A 16,006-nucleotide genomic window follows, 5' to 3' on the forward strand; every position below is an offset into this window, starting at 1 on the left:
CCATTAAAGGGTTTTTATTAATATGTACATATTATGAAATGGAGATATATAATTGCATATAGAAATACAATTGCATACCGGTATCGATTTAGTCATGATTCGTCAGGTTGATACGCATTACTGCTGCTGCTGCTGCTGCTGCTCGGGCACAATTGTTTGTTTTTTTTTTTTTTTAATAATACATCTATCGAGGCCGAAAGAGGCTTTATTTTTGCCCAAACCAAAAAAAAAACGTTAAAATTATTGAAAAATACTGTAAAGGTCGAAATCGATGAATTAATACATTTAATTCTACAAAGCAGTACGTACTTATTCAATCCTGACTTAGTAGGTAGAGCACGTTTCCGACATGGGTTATATACCTCTATTATACTAAGACTGCTGACGATATATGTGCTTAATTAGCTCTTTATAAGTGCGTAAAACTTCTTTATATGCTATCAGATTGTTGACTAGCTACTACTTAGCTTCGTATGTCAACGAAAACTTTTTTCATAGAAACTTCTTTTCATCAGTGTAAATAGAATATTACGTGCAGTCAAGGGAAGCAAGGTAAGTGGTTACATTCAATAACGGGTGTACACTCTAACCATGCGCGATACAATGTGCAGTCCGCGAAACAGTGAGCGCATTGAAAAGGCAAATGACGAGCGCGGTAGCTTCAGCAAATCACGATGGCTCACTAATGAATCCTGCTTGCTAGTCAGCAAGATCAGGCAGACTCGTACAAGCCGGCGCAGTCCAACGGACAAGTCGCCTGTGTCTAGGTAACTCGATTATTTTTAAAAAGGCTATCGTGTTAATCGTAATGATGAATACTTTACAACACCCCCGAAAAACTGACGGCGGAAGAGGTGACGCTATCGAGATCGACAACAACATTCGAAACTTCTCTCCTGCTTCTGTCCTAAAATATCTCCGCAATGAATTTTTACGCGTCCGTATACATCATGGAAGTGACCTTGTGTACTAAGAACAGAAAGCAGTAGGTGAGTAAATTAAATAGTACCAGGCCAATTTTAACACGAGGCGAGGAAAACAACTGCGTCAAAAGAGTTAGTTTCGCGCACAGCAAAAGAGTTACTGCCTTTTCTTCGGGCATTACTAGCATCCTGGCAGCATGCCTTGATAATAGTCTGCGCACTCAACTAGCCTCCACTTAACGACAGAATACATGTTCGGTTTGCGGTGCACTACTCCATCCGGAAAGTGCTTTCAAACCATGCAATCCATCCATGTAATGTTGATCAGCCTCGTTTACTTCAATCTATGCGGAAATGTACCAAACAATATATACTGTTTTATGCGCTAATAAAGGCCGCAATTGAAATACAAGAACGCATTTAAGAATTTATTATGACAGCATGTCAAATATTTGGAAGTCTCTTTTTCGCCATGGTATTAGTGTAGAGTGGAAATGCATTTTGAACCATCTAATTATATTGAATAAGATAATATTTAAATGCTTTATCCAATTAATTGTGTTCTGATACACCTATTCACAGCCATTGCTTGCTCATTTTGCATCAAAATACGATTAATAATAAACAAAAAATACCTAGCCCTTTATGTTCTGAAGATATTTTCGAATCGATGAGAAACTTGTAGTCGTGTCCGAGTAGTCATTGGATACAGCTGATTTTATACATATACATACGTGTATATTATTACTGGGAGAAATAAAACCATAAATATTAGACGTCGTTTATCAACTCGAAAGCGTTCAGTGCTCAATTCGAACACACGATTTTGCAGAAGTCCTAGTGTCTTTATCCGCCAATCAAAAACGCCAAACAATTAACCAACTACCATTAGCAATGGAGGAAACCGGGGAAGAAGTGCTTCCAAATCTAGTTGATGCGCTGGAGGAGCACCAACTAACTATAACTTTAACTCTTAAGGTGCCCTCCGGAGATTTTCGAAACAATGCCCAAGTATACTGCAGATATAGGCACGACGCGGAGTAACCCAACAAAGCATGACAAAAAGAGAAACAATGAAAAAAAATCAGAAATTCGCATACTTTGCGTCTCAGTAAAGTATAAAAGAAAAACAATTTTGCATTTTTTGCTCAATTATCAGCTTATTCTGTCAATAAAGCATATCTATTAACTACTAAAAATTAAAATCAAATAGAACGGGGCATAAACGTTTTAGACCTCTGATCCATGTAAACCTAGAGAACATTGCTGTGTATACTCAAATAGGTCCATTCTATGAGGGGCTTTTATTTATACGGATATGTAAGCGTTAACTGGGAAATTTTGTGGTATTTAGAAAAGAACATCGTTCAAATGTATTAGTTTTGCGCGGGCCAATCTATAAGGCGACACCCAAAGAACTTAAGCAATATTTTACCTGCTATAGAAAGGTGGGTCAAGAGTGGCGATTCCTATTGTTATTGAATTCAGATGTTTCCAGTTCCAAAACGAAGGCTATATTGCAATCGCACTTACTGGCAGTGAACTTTAATAACGTACCATGAAAGTTAATACTTGCAAATCACTTTACGTATCGAGATATAAGGAAATGCTGGTGTATTCAATTTATTTCATCGGTCTCTAATTACTGTTTTGATGAAGCTGATTAATTTCACTGCGAATCTAGTTGATTTATTTTAGAACGTATGCTAGGTTTTCCATTTTGGTGTTTTAAACATTTTTAGAACTTTACTCACATGGACGTACAACGCTGCTTCAAACTGATAACTTCAGTGACAATACGGGGTTTACTGTAGTCTATTTCCAGGAGAAACGACTTCTTATGTCGGTCACTTTGGTTTTCATTATGTCTGCTATCATCGTCGTAAGTACTTACACGCAATCTTCGCGGACAGAAGAGCCTTGTCATTTGGAGAAAAAAAAACATAGAAATAAGACTTATAGTTATTTCCTTTTATTTCAGGATCAGAAAAAGCGCACAAATATGCCGGGAATAAATTCGACCAACTGGCTACCGTGGAATCGCCGATATCGTGAACGTGATGGGTTCCATAGCACAGAAATATCTAGATGCCCCGCACCGTTAAGACCTCGGAAGCACTGGTTTCGGATATGGCTATAATCAGTCGTATGCTCTGTACTAATTAGTTAACGCCACCGCAAAGATCCACGATAACGGCGATACAGACGAATCTGTGGGGTCCGGAGGTCTGTCTTTCATATATATATATATAATTTTTTTGGTGCATCATATCATTGCCCCCGTTTTTAAAATCCAGAAAGACCACGAGATTTCAACGTGCTAAGGAGGTCAATGTAAAGTTATCGCACAATTTTTAAGTAAAGTTCTAAATAATGTTTTCCATATTTCTAAATGTCTTTCCATTAATCTTATTCTTTCAGTTATTGTCTGTCATATGTTGTTTACACTCGTCTGCTTAGAGCATGAATGCACTGATACTTGCTTACGTATTGCTCAAAAAGCTAATAACTGGAGCCAATCATAGACGTACCGGCATAAATGACGTAGTACATATAAAAGCCATTTCGTTGTCCTTTTTTTTTGTGAAACCTTCACTTTGCAAGTGGCATCGTACTTTTAAACTTGTGGTCGATTTGAACTGACGCCACAGATATCGGGTACCTCATCGTAGAGATGAAGGGGTCAGCCGAATTGAAAAACAAACATATCTTCTAACAACTAAAAAGTTGCTGGACGAATTACAAATATTTAAATTCCTTTTTAAACAATAGAAAAACGTAACGACAAACCAGTCCATTAAAAACCTTGTTTGAAACCGGCACAGTATCACCTGCAAGCACAGAGATCAAAGAAACCTTCGATAAACATATTTACTGGGCGGTACTTTTTCTATGATGCAGCTTTGTATGCGCGAGCTGAAGCAGGTAATAATTATTAAGAGAAACATTAAAAACACGTATATTGAATAATTAAATACAACAATATAGTAGTTTATTTCCAAAATCTTGTCATTTAAAGAAAATTTTTTCCGTGTTCGCGTATAAGGCATCCGCAAGTTGGTCAGCGTCCTCACCTCTACAGCCGGCGATCACCTCCAAGACCTAAAGCAGATGATGAGAAATGTGAAGCTTTATAATCATAATATCATTATGTTGCATATATATATAACTACCAAACGGATCTCATCAACTAACATGTACCGAACAGCACTACACATTACCTATTCCTCATTGTCCAGCAAAATATACAGACTATGTATACACGTTTGATGCCGCGCACCGCTGTTTTGCTTTTTTTGCAATCTAAAACTGTAAGGACTTCCGACCGCTCTCAGACTGAACCAAAGTTAGAAATCTGAAGCCGAATCACGGTTCTATCAGTTTGTTGCACTCCACCCGTGATTCCATCGCAGTTATTTTTGCTGTTTCTCTATTGCAGTTTTTCCGTGGCAGTTATCTATTATATGCAGTTAATGCGTTAGTTTGCTGTTTATCCCACGAATCTATTTTAACAGCTCGATCACAATTCTTCTTTAATTTCAATATCTTCTTTTGATTGTCTAGTTACTCTTATTGAGGTAATCCCTCATATTCTAAGTAGTGCGGTACCCTGGAGCAGGCTTCTTATTCTTCTAGTGTCAATTACCCTGTGCGCTCATTCCAGTTGTGCTACGACTACCCCCATTTTTCCTTTGCATTTTCCTTCGCAGTTGTTCTGCTATTCCTCAGTGGCGTAAATTTCCAAATTACCATAAAAATATTATGCGGCTTGGGAAACCAAGCAATTAAGCCATACGAAAGCATGGATTCCTTTTAGAAACGTATCTATTTTTAAGATAAAACATCATATTAACTTCAGAGATATCAATTTTCTTTCAAGGATTTAACTCTATATCGAAAAAAAATCGGTTTCTTCCATTCGGATATTTTTTTAAAGCTATTTTTCAAAATTTCCTAAGGTAATTTTGTTCACTGTACGTTTGAATCTGTGGGAAAGTTGTCGGCACTCTTTTTGCATAAAAAAATCTATCCTAGGTACGATGTTGTTCTCACTCTATTCACCTCCTCGTCAAGCTAAGCCTGTACGCAAAAAAGAGTAAAAATCGTTGAACCCATTTTTAAAGAGAATTGTCTGCACATACGAACACGCATACGTTGTGAATGTCATGCCATACTATAGTGTTCAGGACATTTATGCTGCTCGCCATAGTGGGAATTCGTGTATAATGCTCAGTCAGAAACCCAACCCTACAGGATACACTAAATTTTCAAACACCCTGTACGAACATATAATATATACATCCACAAACTCTTATTCGTTTAGAAACACAGAGAAACAACAGCAATGATGAAGAGTAGTTAAATGAAAAGAGAGCTAAGTGTACATCTTGTTGTTACATTGACAAACGTTGTTGGCAAGCCCATCTTTTTGTTTCATACCTGAACAATATTCTGCGGCTCATTCCTTCCTTTGACTTGTTTACCCTCTTCAAAACGTTCCTTTTTCTTTGATTCGAACGTCGTCTTGACGAATTTGTGTCCCGCATGGGTCGGCTTAATGTCGCAATACGGACAGTCAGTCTCAATCATCAGCCTATCTGATGGAATCTTTTTGACCACCTGTCGAATCGAATATGTGCAAAGGAGTAATTTTTTAGCAGGTAAGCCTGGGTAAGCCTGTTTATTTAAAACTGTTTATTGCTATAATTTAACTAGAACGATGGTCATAAGCCGGTCACTAAAAAAAGGAATTGTCTAAACGATTAAACTTTGTTATTATCTCAGATACAACTATAGATAAAAAACGATAATAATTGTTGTTAAAAAATCGATAACGTACTGATCTAGTCTGCTAAGGTTGGACCCTGAATCAGTAAGGTTAAGAGACGTATCTTTATTGCCTTACTTCTGAATGTTCGATATACCCAGCACAGCCTTGCCACTTAATCCTTCCTCCTTATTTTCGTTAATTGGATGTTGTCCATATTCTCAATAAGTATAATAATTCATTATTAAATTTCCATTAAGAAACTCACCTCAAGATTTTCAATAGTTTTGAGCGAACATCCATTAATACCAATGTAGAGATCCATATCGATATAGGCACGAGCTTGATCCCACGTACCATCGAACGAATGTACAACTCCAGTAGAGAACCTTTTTCTGTTTGCTTGGAGTATCCGTAAAAAATCTTCACCTGAGCTACGGCAGTGTAAGAATAATGGCTTACGAATCGCAACAGCGAGCTCGAACTGGAATTCGAAATACTGCCGTTGAACGTCTGGCGAACAGAACTGCGATCGGTCGTAGTCGAGACCAAACTCTCCTACGGCAACAACCTTTATTGACAGGACAACAAAACTTACCATTATTACGTATGAAAAAAATAATTGTACCGCACAGATTCAACGGCTCTAGAAAGTAGTCTATTAAATTCTAGTAAACAAACGCTATTAGTACACGATTTGCACAAATGCAGCACTCGAAAGTCCCCCGTGCATTTATTCTATAATCGGTCAGTAAAGTGAGGTTACTGAAGCTGGGCTCTAACTTACATTCGAAGAGCTCAGTCCAGCCTGTTAATCAATCGTTTCGAAAACGTATGAGCGTACCTTTTCAGAAGAGCGAGCCAATTTAATAAGTTCCTCGAGGTATTTCTCAGGACCTTGGGAATAGTTATCGAATTCTGAACAACGAGTGGGGTGGCAACCGACTGTACAGTAGAGGTCTGAACCTGTCGACGCTAGTTCCAAGGCCTGCCTAGAACTCTCGAGGCTTCCCCCAGTAATTATAAGTTTCTGTACGCCAACCTATCAACAATTAGGATACATTTTAGAGCGCTGTGTCGGCGTTTGTTTGAGTATCACCTGATTACTTGTTATATTTCAGATGGTGATTTAATATGTATTGTTAAATAAAGAATTTTATAGAAGGTTGAAGCCTTAACTATATATAGTTACGGGCACAAATAAATAATAACTAAACGCTCAGTTAATATTGCTGCTAAAATTGCTATACTACGTATATAGCAAAGTTTTGAAAGAAATAATTCGATAACCATTGTTATTTACTTAATTGCTTTACTTTCTAGCTGCTTTTCTTGGTTGTATTCACACTAGCAAAATAATCAAGTAGACTATTACAAGTACCTCCAAAATTTATGAACTTGATACTAATAAGTTGGAATATTATTATACAAAAACTGTATCGAACTTAATATAAACGACAGTGAAACAACAAAATTCAATCTAATCCAAACAAATTCAAGTAATATCCTTTAAAATATTAATAGGAGCACCTTGAACCAATCCACCTAACCAACAGGTATTGAATATTAACCGTAGAATAAAAACTCTCAAAGATCCAAAACACCACAAGCAAGAGGCCTACTTGTTTCGCACGCTTAATCATGGCCTCGAAGTCATCAGGATGTTTAGTACTTCCATGGTAGACACCTCGAAATACCTCATCAGTGATATTTGCACCAATGTCTATGAAACGGCGTCGCAACATCTTTCCAAGATGGTAAATATTTTTTTAGTGCAGGCTGATATAATATGTTCGTGTAGCGTACGGTTAGCCTCAGTGACGTAAACCTGAAGCTGCTGGAAATGAATCATGAAAAAAATAAGCGAAAAAAAAAAAAACAAAGGCTACTCGTCTATCACGGATCGACCGGACGTTCAGAAAAATTCGAAACTATATTACGAAGAATTGATATTTCAGAACACCTGATTTCGGTAGAAGACTGTCAACCTCCACTTGAACAGATCTGATAAGGCACAGTAGTTTCAAGGTTTGTTGTTTTGACCGTTAGTTCAAATAGTCGCCCCTTCGGTGAAATGTTGAGTGATGAAAATTATCGTATTTATGTCATGAACTATGCAGGCCAGACGTTACGGCTAATGTTTTTGTCTAATACCCTAGGACCCGCACCTACTATAAATTCGATTACTCTGTGGCCTTTGGTTTGGAACTTACTTCAATGTTACTTCGAATAAGTCTAAAACACATGTGTTACGGTACAAATTTCCGACTAGTAAGTTCCGTTTAGTCATCAAAAGGTACCGCTGGCATATTTAATAGACATGCATATACTGTCGTGGACATTTGTGTCTATTAGCATGTACAAGAAGACAAAAGAAGAACTTCATTGGATGGCCACCGGTTCAACAGCTGACGCCGATGTCGCAGTCTGCACTTGTTTACATCGGCATGTTAAGAACAACAGGACAGTGGAGAGCAAGTCAGGGAACGACAACGCTACGTCATTTTTTGTGATTCGAAAACTTTTCTTAAGAAATAGTCTAAACAATGGAAAAATAAATGAAATTGCTTCTTCTTGCAGATAATAAGCAATATATATATATATATATATATATATATGTATATGTATATATATATATTAGGCTCCAAGCACCCATACTCAGTTGTTTACCGTTTGCTGCCTCCCAATCTGTCAGATAAAATGGCTCACTTTATTTATATTTGACACTTTACGGTGATGTAAATATATGTAAAAATGTATTTTACTTAGCATTTGTTTGCCGCTAAACCGTTGGTTGTTTGTGACTCAGGCGAACGTGATGGTTTCAATTTTATATAGAGAGGGTGGATATGAAATTCAAATATGAAATCAGAATTAAATCAGTGATTAACAGATTATTTGATATACTCACCTTTAGTCTTTTACCAATTGTTTACTCAACTGCACTATTATCTATCATAGGTTATGGAACAGTTTTCTGGAATGAGTAGCAAAAGTAAGCCAAAGTGGCCGAAGGAAATGCTGTCTCTTCATTATTTGTATAACCTTCTACTAGGAACTCATCACCTCATCATCTTTATCCAATTAGCTCATGAATTACGCGAAATGCTCGAGTTTTGATCAAGATGAAAGGCCTTCAGTTTGGCTGATCACCTCCAGCCGCAGAAGCAAAGCAGACGATCTGTTGCCGCCAACGAGCATCACTAACAACACCAGCTTCCTTAACATGGGCAAGGGCTATTACCCTTTACTATTAAATAGAGTCAGGCTTTTGACATTGTTAATCCTTGTTCCGTCGTTCCTATCATATCCAGTGTGCTCTTACTGGCAGAGGCATGCAAACATTGTAAAAAAGTCGCTGCTGTTTATGCTGATGTTATGTAAGATGCAATCATCATCATCATCACGGTACAAGCAAAATAACTAATCGCCCGCAGTACACATACAAACACATATGCACTTACAGCGAACCTGGTTTGGGGGAGAGGTACTGACTACATACAGACAAGCTGAATAGATAAACCGTGACAGTTGTCAAATTGTATGCGACTGTGTAAGGACAGTCTGTCAAATTGCCTGCTTTCTCTCGAAGAGAAGGGTGCTTCTTCAATCGTGGCGGAGCGCCAGAAGAATGATGCGCTGACTATGGTTAAGGTTGTCAACGATCAGCTGTTCGATTTAACCGTTGTGGCACGGAAGAGCGAATATAAACCCTGCTTAAATACGCGCTCGGAACGAGTGTCGAAACGGATGCATGTCTACGAAGATTTAGAGGAACAAAGTGACCCGTAGGAACATGAAAACTGGTCTGTATCGTAATGTTTTGTTGTAGAGCGGTGATTTATTGTAGCACCTGGGTCCTCGGCTATTTCAGAATGTGGTGAGACGTACTTTATTTATGTGGAGTGAGGCAGATACGATACTGTGCTGCAAGCCGTTTTGATGATGCGAAGTGAACGAGTACAGTAACTGTTGGATCGCACTGAGTGGCTGGCAGGTTAATTAGTGGTAAATCAGCATTGAAATAAAATGATGAATAGCTCGGAACAGTGACGTATCAGTTTAGTCGACAATGGTATAACAATTGAATTACAGAACTTTGCATATATCTTGCTACTTACATCCTCTGGTCATGATAGTCTTGGAAATGTCCGAACAGTCAAAAAGATTGTCAAGGGAAAAGACCTATACTGTAGTTGAAATCTACAAGTTAGAGAAACAACGTGGGTCCAACTACGAAACGTCCCACAACATCTAAACATAGATCAATTATGTGGACTGTTATTATCCCTGTAATCATGGCCTTCCTTGGGAGCCTTTCAAGCCGCAGGACTATTGTGAGTATGTAATTTATAATGTGACTATTACCGCTGTAATCGACAATCGACTTCCTAACAGACAGAAAAATATGGATCCCAATATTTTGGACGATAGTTGCGACGAGCTGGAGCTCGACCTGGAGGTGTTGCCTTTCGAGATGAGTCTCCTTGAAGCGAAGCTCGTTTCAACGCGATGCTCGACATCGAGTGCTCCATTAGGGGTAGCGCGAGCTCTGATTCTGTCTGACGCTACAAACATCAATAATGCTACACGCTATGCAACAACAGGAAATGTAATCTCTCATGCGACAAAGTGCGAGAAAAGAACTTTTGCTGATAGTGGATTTGAGATGGAATCAGATAGGATCGAGTAAGTAAGGACTTAGCGCAATTCTTGTAATTGCCGTGACACTCTGAACCATAACTGTGTTACAATTTCTTTCAATTTATGTTGTTTATGATTTTATTTTATAAAAATTAAAAAGCAAACGTTGATTTCATAGGGTTGGACTGATTGAGAAGCATGGATGGATAGATATGGATGTTAGTGCGAAAACAAATTAAAAGAAACAATCAAGTATAAGAATTTTTACCAGATCATGACTTGTTATTTTTGTATTCATTCATATACATACATAATCTCTATCCTAATGCATTTTAAATCTTTCGAAAAATTACAACTATGAGGAGCGTTTGTGATAGGGATACCACGCTAGCGTTTATTCACTAAAAATTTTATTCATTTTTAATCAAATGATAAAATAGTACTACAGGATAAGTAAATACCCAGTTAGGGCAACACAGTATATAATAATAATAACAATGGATGTTGGCCCAGTGCTTGTATATCTTTATAGGTATCTCCAGTGATGGTTTTTTATATTTACTAAGTGCGTCACGCTTTGTTTGGTAACAAATGTGTCTAAATATGAAACGAAAAGATACTCAGATTGGCCTTGACTTTTCTTTGGCAACTTGATCGATGGTAATAAAGCTATCTTCGCTGAAATGCAGACACCATCAATAAGAAAATATCTTTCGACCTATATCTGATATAGTATATATTAGATAGCTACGAGTCTGAATTTGACAGATAACATATGAAGACGACTGCCTACGCATTTGATACTGCGATTAACAATGTGTATGTTGATGCTCAACGTTGGTGGTTTGTATCCCATCCCTGGTATCGTTGCTGGTAAAATGCAACTACGTCAGAGGCAATAGCTTACGTATCGGCGCAGGTAGGCAAGTGCAAAGAAAAAGTATAGAAAAAAAAAGAAGATAACTTTAAATATGAAACGCTTAATGAGGTTTTGATGTCTTTTATGTCTTCTGATTAATCGCCTATATCGGTTCATTGACGATTACCTTATGTTCTCGATATCTAAGAACGTAATCTCGTACACAATCAAATGCAAATTGCAGGTCGTGTATTATTCGAAAGATAAACACTCGAGTATTTTTTTTAAATATATTCTATTAACCATCTCGGAATCAATAGCTTCAGCTCATATATTCGTTGTAACCGAACATATTACAGGGAGAACTCTGTTGTTGGTTATTTGTGAACATTCTTCTATAAGCTACTACAAGTTCGTTCAACTTTAATAAACTTGTTCCTAGCTCCACAGATGGAAAGTGGATTCATAGATACAGGTGCCGGTTTAGCTCGGGCTCGGGGTGCAGCAGTAAGTTAGACTAATAAAGATAAGAGATAACCGTAAGACTTAACCGCAAATGCGAGTCCCGTGGTTCCATTGTCTACAGAAGAATAACGAGCTTGCCATTGTGGCAAGTCCCATTGCAGCGAGTGCTAGGCATTTTGATAGAAATTGCAATTTTATTACAGCAATGGTAACGTAGAAAGCATGAAGCAACAAGACGGAGCCCCAGCGTATTTCGCACGATTGGCCCGACGGCAAAAAGATAAAGCTTCGACTATAGTGAATCCGATCTGAAGCACGTTCCGTTCCAATGGCGTGCGACGTATTTACTTCTATTAGCTCGTGTTACAATACGAATATCGCAAGCGGCACCGCCACAGTTGCCCATTTCTTATTATTTTCCAAATAAGTGAAAGTCCTGTACCACTTACGGTACATCCCTTCGTTGTTAATTTGTATTATTTTTGTTTGATACATTGACAAAGTAAGTTCGCTTACAGTCTATCTACTTAAATTATTCGTGCGAATATGGGCAAGGCATAATTTTTATAAAGGATAGCCGTACCATTACTCGTACCAGATCTTGTACGAAATTCAAGTTTGACTGAAAATTGCTTGGCCGTAATCTTAATTCAAGTGACATGTAGCATAAAGAAAATAATGAACGTATTAGCTTTGCATTAAGCATCCATACTTTCAACTGTGGTCCGAGATTATATTTTCGATTTTTTTTTTAAATTTCCTTGTTTCTTCACTTTGCATTAGTAGTTGCGAAGCTTAGTTTTTAGAAAACTACTTACGAGTGTGTATCAATATTGACTAACTAAAATATAGTATATTTATATATATATATATAAAGTGTATATAGGGACAAAACGTTGTCCGAAAAAATCACAGTCGTGCCAGTAGTGGCACTGATGTTGCTACAACAGCGTCGAATTAAAAACGATAGTTTTAATTGCAAGGCGACTCAATTTACACTAAAACGTTATATGACGGACCTCAGCCTTGCAGCTTGATCAATCATTTCTTACATTTTTAATATTAAATCTCTTGGCAATATAGCTTCGATTGTGCGCTAACCATTCGCTGTTACTAATTTTATTGAAAACAAAAATACGTAGCGACAAAAATGCAATTAATTTAAATAAAAGCTCGTTTCCATAACGGCGAACAATATAAGGTTAGGTATAGGCGCCGTAAAATATACGTTGCTTTTATATTTTGGGGGTAGAGAATAGGTGTTAGCGGTGGAACAAAAACTAAAAACAGGTCAGCACATAAAGAAAATTGGCGTGTATTACGCCTAGTGGGCCCTAAGTGGTCTACAATATCATGATTCGATAGCACATTTTTCCAGTCTGGAAGGTCGAATGTATATTTTCACGAGAATCCCAGGTCTTCTAGTTATCTGCGTATCTAGTTGTAGTTATAGAGAAAAGAAAAGCATCTTGTTAGAAAATGTACATCTACTTTATGACCAAAGAAATCTTGACTGCGTTTAGGTAGAGATAGGGTTGTTGATTTCCGTACGTATGGTCGTTAAAACATCATCTTCAATAGCATTATCGCATTTTTTGGAACGAATTTAACGAGCCAGCCAATAGACATGTAGTAAGAATGTATAGCAACAACAATCCAGGACGTGTGATCGATATCTTATTGCCTGCGTGCAGCCTGATGGGCCCATGCTTTGTTATTCTAGATTGCTTATGAAGCTTAAACATTTGTTCATGGTTAGTCTACTTACATGTCTGACTAATCTAACGCTCCTACAAGGCTTAAGCGGGCACAACAAGCTTAAACCACTTAAAACGTGTGTTTGTCGAACTTTTTCATCACATTAAATGCATTAGACGTTGACATATAGCGCGAACATCTATTTTTAAAAAGAGTCCAACTGGACCGTGCGCATTTCGTCACCGAATCGGCGTTGTTGTAAGACACCTCTGTTTAGAACGACAACAACAGCAGCCTTGGCAGCGGAACAAGTAAAAGCGCTACAAATAAGATCAAAAGTTTCGACTTAGGGCTCACAACGCGGGAAATGTCTGTTGGTCAGCCAAATGGTTCCCTTTCTTGATTTAAATAGAAATAACCTTGCAAGACAATAAATAGAGCCAGATGACGGTTGGCGACATGTGACGTTTGTTTAAACTAAACTACAACTAGTCATAACCTTCCAACACTCTAGTGAGGAACTAGTAGGTTTCGTTAAAATTTCATATACAGGACACGTAACTGTTATTATCTACTTATATTGTTGATATTTAAGATAAAAGCAGATGCTAATGGATTTCACCTTTTCTGCGCCGTTAACCGAAGGAAATACATTCTTTATTTATTACGGATTACTGGATAGATCTATTATAGAAGATTCATTTACGAAATAGTTATTTCTATCGTCAGACGCTACAAAACCACCAGTTTTAAGTCTTATAAGAGATTTCTAGCAAAATTATGAAACGTATTGTTATACGTACTGATAAATAATCTCCATGCATTTTATCGGGGTGTCCTAGCTCATCTATTTCTTTCTGTCATGCCCTAACGATTGATGTCAAAACAATAAGAACCTACCAGAAATCTACCAGCTGTTATTGGCCTTATTAGTTCTGATTGCAGCCTTATTCTCATTACACACGTGCAGTTGTAAAATTTGAATTTTCGCGTGATCATTGATCTCTAATTTTTCTGATAACTTTAATACCTTAATTTAAACGTAACTTTAAATGTTATTGACATGTGACTAACTATTGATGTGTTTGCTTTGTCAGTCGTTCATTTAAGCCATGATGCTAATGTACGGTGGCCCTTCATACACGAACGAATAGCGCTATGGGTCGAAATAAAGTTGGGTTGGAGCAAAAATCTCTCCTCGTGGGTTTTTTTTTAATCAACAGACGGACATGTTATCAATAAGTCTTTGGCAAGATACGTTGTTTCTGAACGCTTTTAACCCAATAAAAATCCGCGAAACGATCTAGAATACAACTTAACTGTAGATAATAGAAAACGGAATATCGCACAAGACAGATTACTTTTTATTTTAAGTACTTCTTGTTGGGAAACGTTTATTTGGGCGCTTAAAATTAGACTTTGATAGGTTCAATAGCACCGATAGTCCGTCAATAGCACGGATTGTGAGGAAGACCAATTATTTTATAAGGCCTTAAAAGCACGTTACACGTATGTTAGTGGCTTTAATGAACGCGCAAAGGACAAAGTGTCATTGCCTTCAAGGGAAAAATGCTAGTTCAGATATCATCCAAGCATTTGTTGTATATACCCTGTGGGCTTAGTAGATCACGTACAATTACCACAAACGAACACGATGGACGCAGTGGCATAAAAAACACATCTTTTCGTGAATCTCAACATATATGTAAGAAAAGATATATATATATATATATATATGCATAAAATTGGACGCCGGAACATAAATTGTGAGATAATAAAACACGTGATTATACACATGGTTTCGCACAATAAAGAATACTCTTCGCTTATGAAAATCATTAACAGAAGACTTCTATAGTGGACAAAATCTAAATATAATAATAGCCTACATTTTACACAAATTGTGTTATTTACATTTATATGTATGTTGTTATTTTTATATATTTACATTTATATGTATCCAATGTTGAAACATATACGCGTAAACTTGTATATATGGCTTTATGAAACGCTAGACATTTAAATTAGCTATTTGGTTTCAAAATTGGACATCATTGCAGTGAGTGGTTTGACACTAACAACACTTGAAGTTATCAAATTTGCATAGACATATGGTTCGTTTAAATTTTGTGTAATGTGCATCAAATAATAAAACCCACAGCCGATGAATCTTGCTCTTGGGCATATTCAAGCGTCTCTACTTACTATTCATTGGTCAACGCGGGAGCGTAACAGAACGCTGCATTGACCTCGGCCGCCTTCTATGCATGTTTGGCAATGTACCAGCAGCTACCCAAAAGTACAAAATGCCACGACCCGTGGGTAGTCCTTCAGCAAAATTTCCGCTTAACATTCGCTCGTGAGATGTTTCACCCATTTAGAGCTTCGTTTAGCTGCTGCTCATTATTTAGAGCCTTTTCCCGTGAAGATCACCGAGCGTGTGGTGTCCATCCCTATGCTTTTCTTCGTCTTATTAAGAATCGCCATGTACCTGCTTATCTGCGTATAGATGACATCGCTATCGATTTCCCGATCCTACTAGGCGGAGAAACGTACGTTTTCTATGAACGTTCTCTATTGCGTGAGTGCGCGGTTCGGCTGGCAAATCACAAAAGCGTAGTTAATAACGTTGTTGGACAGAAATGTTAT

The 16,006-nt window shown here is 37.5% G+C and overlaps 2 protein-coding genes and 1 long non-coding RNA gene across 18 annotated transcripts in view; 2 read left to right on the forward strand and 1 right to left on the reverse strand.

The window, feature by feature from the left end:
• Nucleotides 1-13,819, reverse strand: LOC111243298 (deoxyribonuclease TATDN1). 14 transcript variants are annotated; one of them, XR_015319201.1, is made up of 9 exons: nt 8,603-8,857; nt 7,263-7,528; nt 6,536-6,733; nt 5,960-6,262; nt 5,364-5,543; nt 3,998-4,025; nt 3,714-3,754; nt 2,678-2,842; nt 1-1,670 (listed from the first exon to the last, which is right to left on the reverse strand). XR_015319201.1 is itself a non-coding variant. In XM_086977587.1 (8 exons), the coding sequence occupies exons 2-8, from the start codon at nt 7,434-7,436 to the stop codon at nt 2,798-2,800; spliced, it is 969 nt and encodes a 322-aa protein (XP_086833713.1). In that variant the 5' UTR covers nt 7,437-7,528; nt 8,603-8,857; the 3' UTR covers nt 1-2,797. The 14 variants fall into 14 exon arrangements, 12 of the variants coding, with proteins under 12 accessions (XP_086833713.1, XP_086833711.1, XP_022644368.1 ...); XR_015319200.1 differs by having other exon boundaries at nt 1-1,939; XM_086977587.1 differs by having other exon boundaries at nt 1-2,842.
• Nucleotides 850-3,486, forward strand: LOC111243300 (uncharacterized). Of its 2 annotated transcripts, XR_015319202.1 has the most exons (3): nt 850-989; nt 2,905-3,149; nt 3,345-3,486. It is a non-coding gene; the product is annotated as an uncharacterized LOC111243300 (long non-coding RNA). The 2 variants fall into 2 exon arrangements; XR_002670413.2 differs by lacking the exon at nt 3,345-3,486 and having other exon boundaries at nt 2,905-3,308.
• Nucleotides 9,186-16,006, forward strand: part of LOC111243297 (uncharacterized) — a 22,033-nt gene continuing 15,212 nt past the window's right edge. Inside the window, exon 1 of one of the 2 annotated variants that reach the window (XM_022788627.2) lies at nt 9,186-10,380. In XM_022788627.2, coding sequence (XP_022644362.1) covers nt 10,100-10,380 — 281 coding nt within the window. In that variant the 5' untranslated portion in view covers nt 9,186-10,099. Of the gene's footprint in view, nt 10,381-14,016; nt 15,910-16,006 lie in introns of those variants that run through there. The other variant, XM_086977583.1, reaches the window with a different exon arrangement.

The sequence above is a fragment of the Varroa destructor genome, unplaced genomic scaffold, assembly GCF_002443255.2.
Source record: "Varroa destructor unplaced genomic scaffold, Vdes_3.0 BEIS01000001.1, whole genome shotgun sequence".
Taxonomy (NCBI): Eukaryota; Metazoa; Arthropoda; class Arachnida; order Mesostigmata; family Varroidae; genus Varroa; species Varroa destructor.

Coding starts and splice junctions, on each gene's coding strand:
- LOC111243298 (XM_086977585.1), bottom strand. CDS start 7,436: ATGTTGCGACGCCGTTTCATAGACATTGGTGCAAATATCACTGATGAG. Junction 6,734..7,262: donor TTGAGAGTTTTTATTCTACG/GTTAATATTCAA, acceptor AATTGTTGATAG/GTTGGCGTACAGAAACTTAT. Junction 4,026..5,363: donor AGCCGCAGAATATTGTTCAG/GTATGAAACAAA, acceptor CATCTGCTTTAG/GTCTTGGAGGTGATCGCCGG.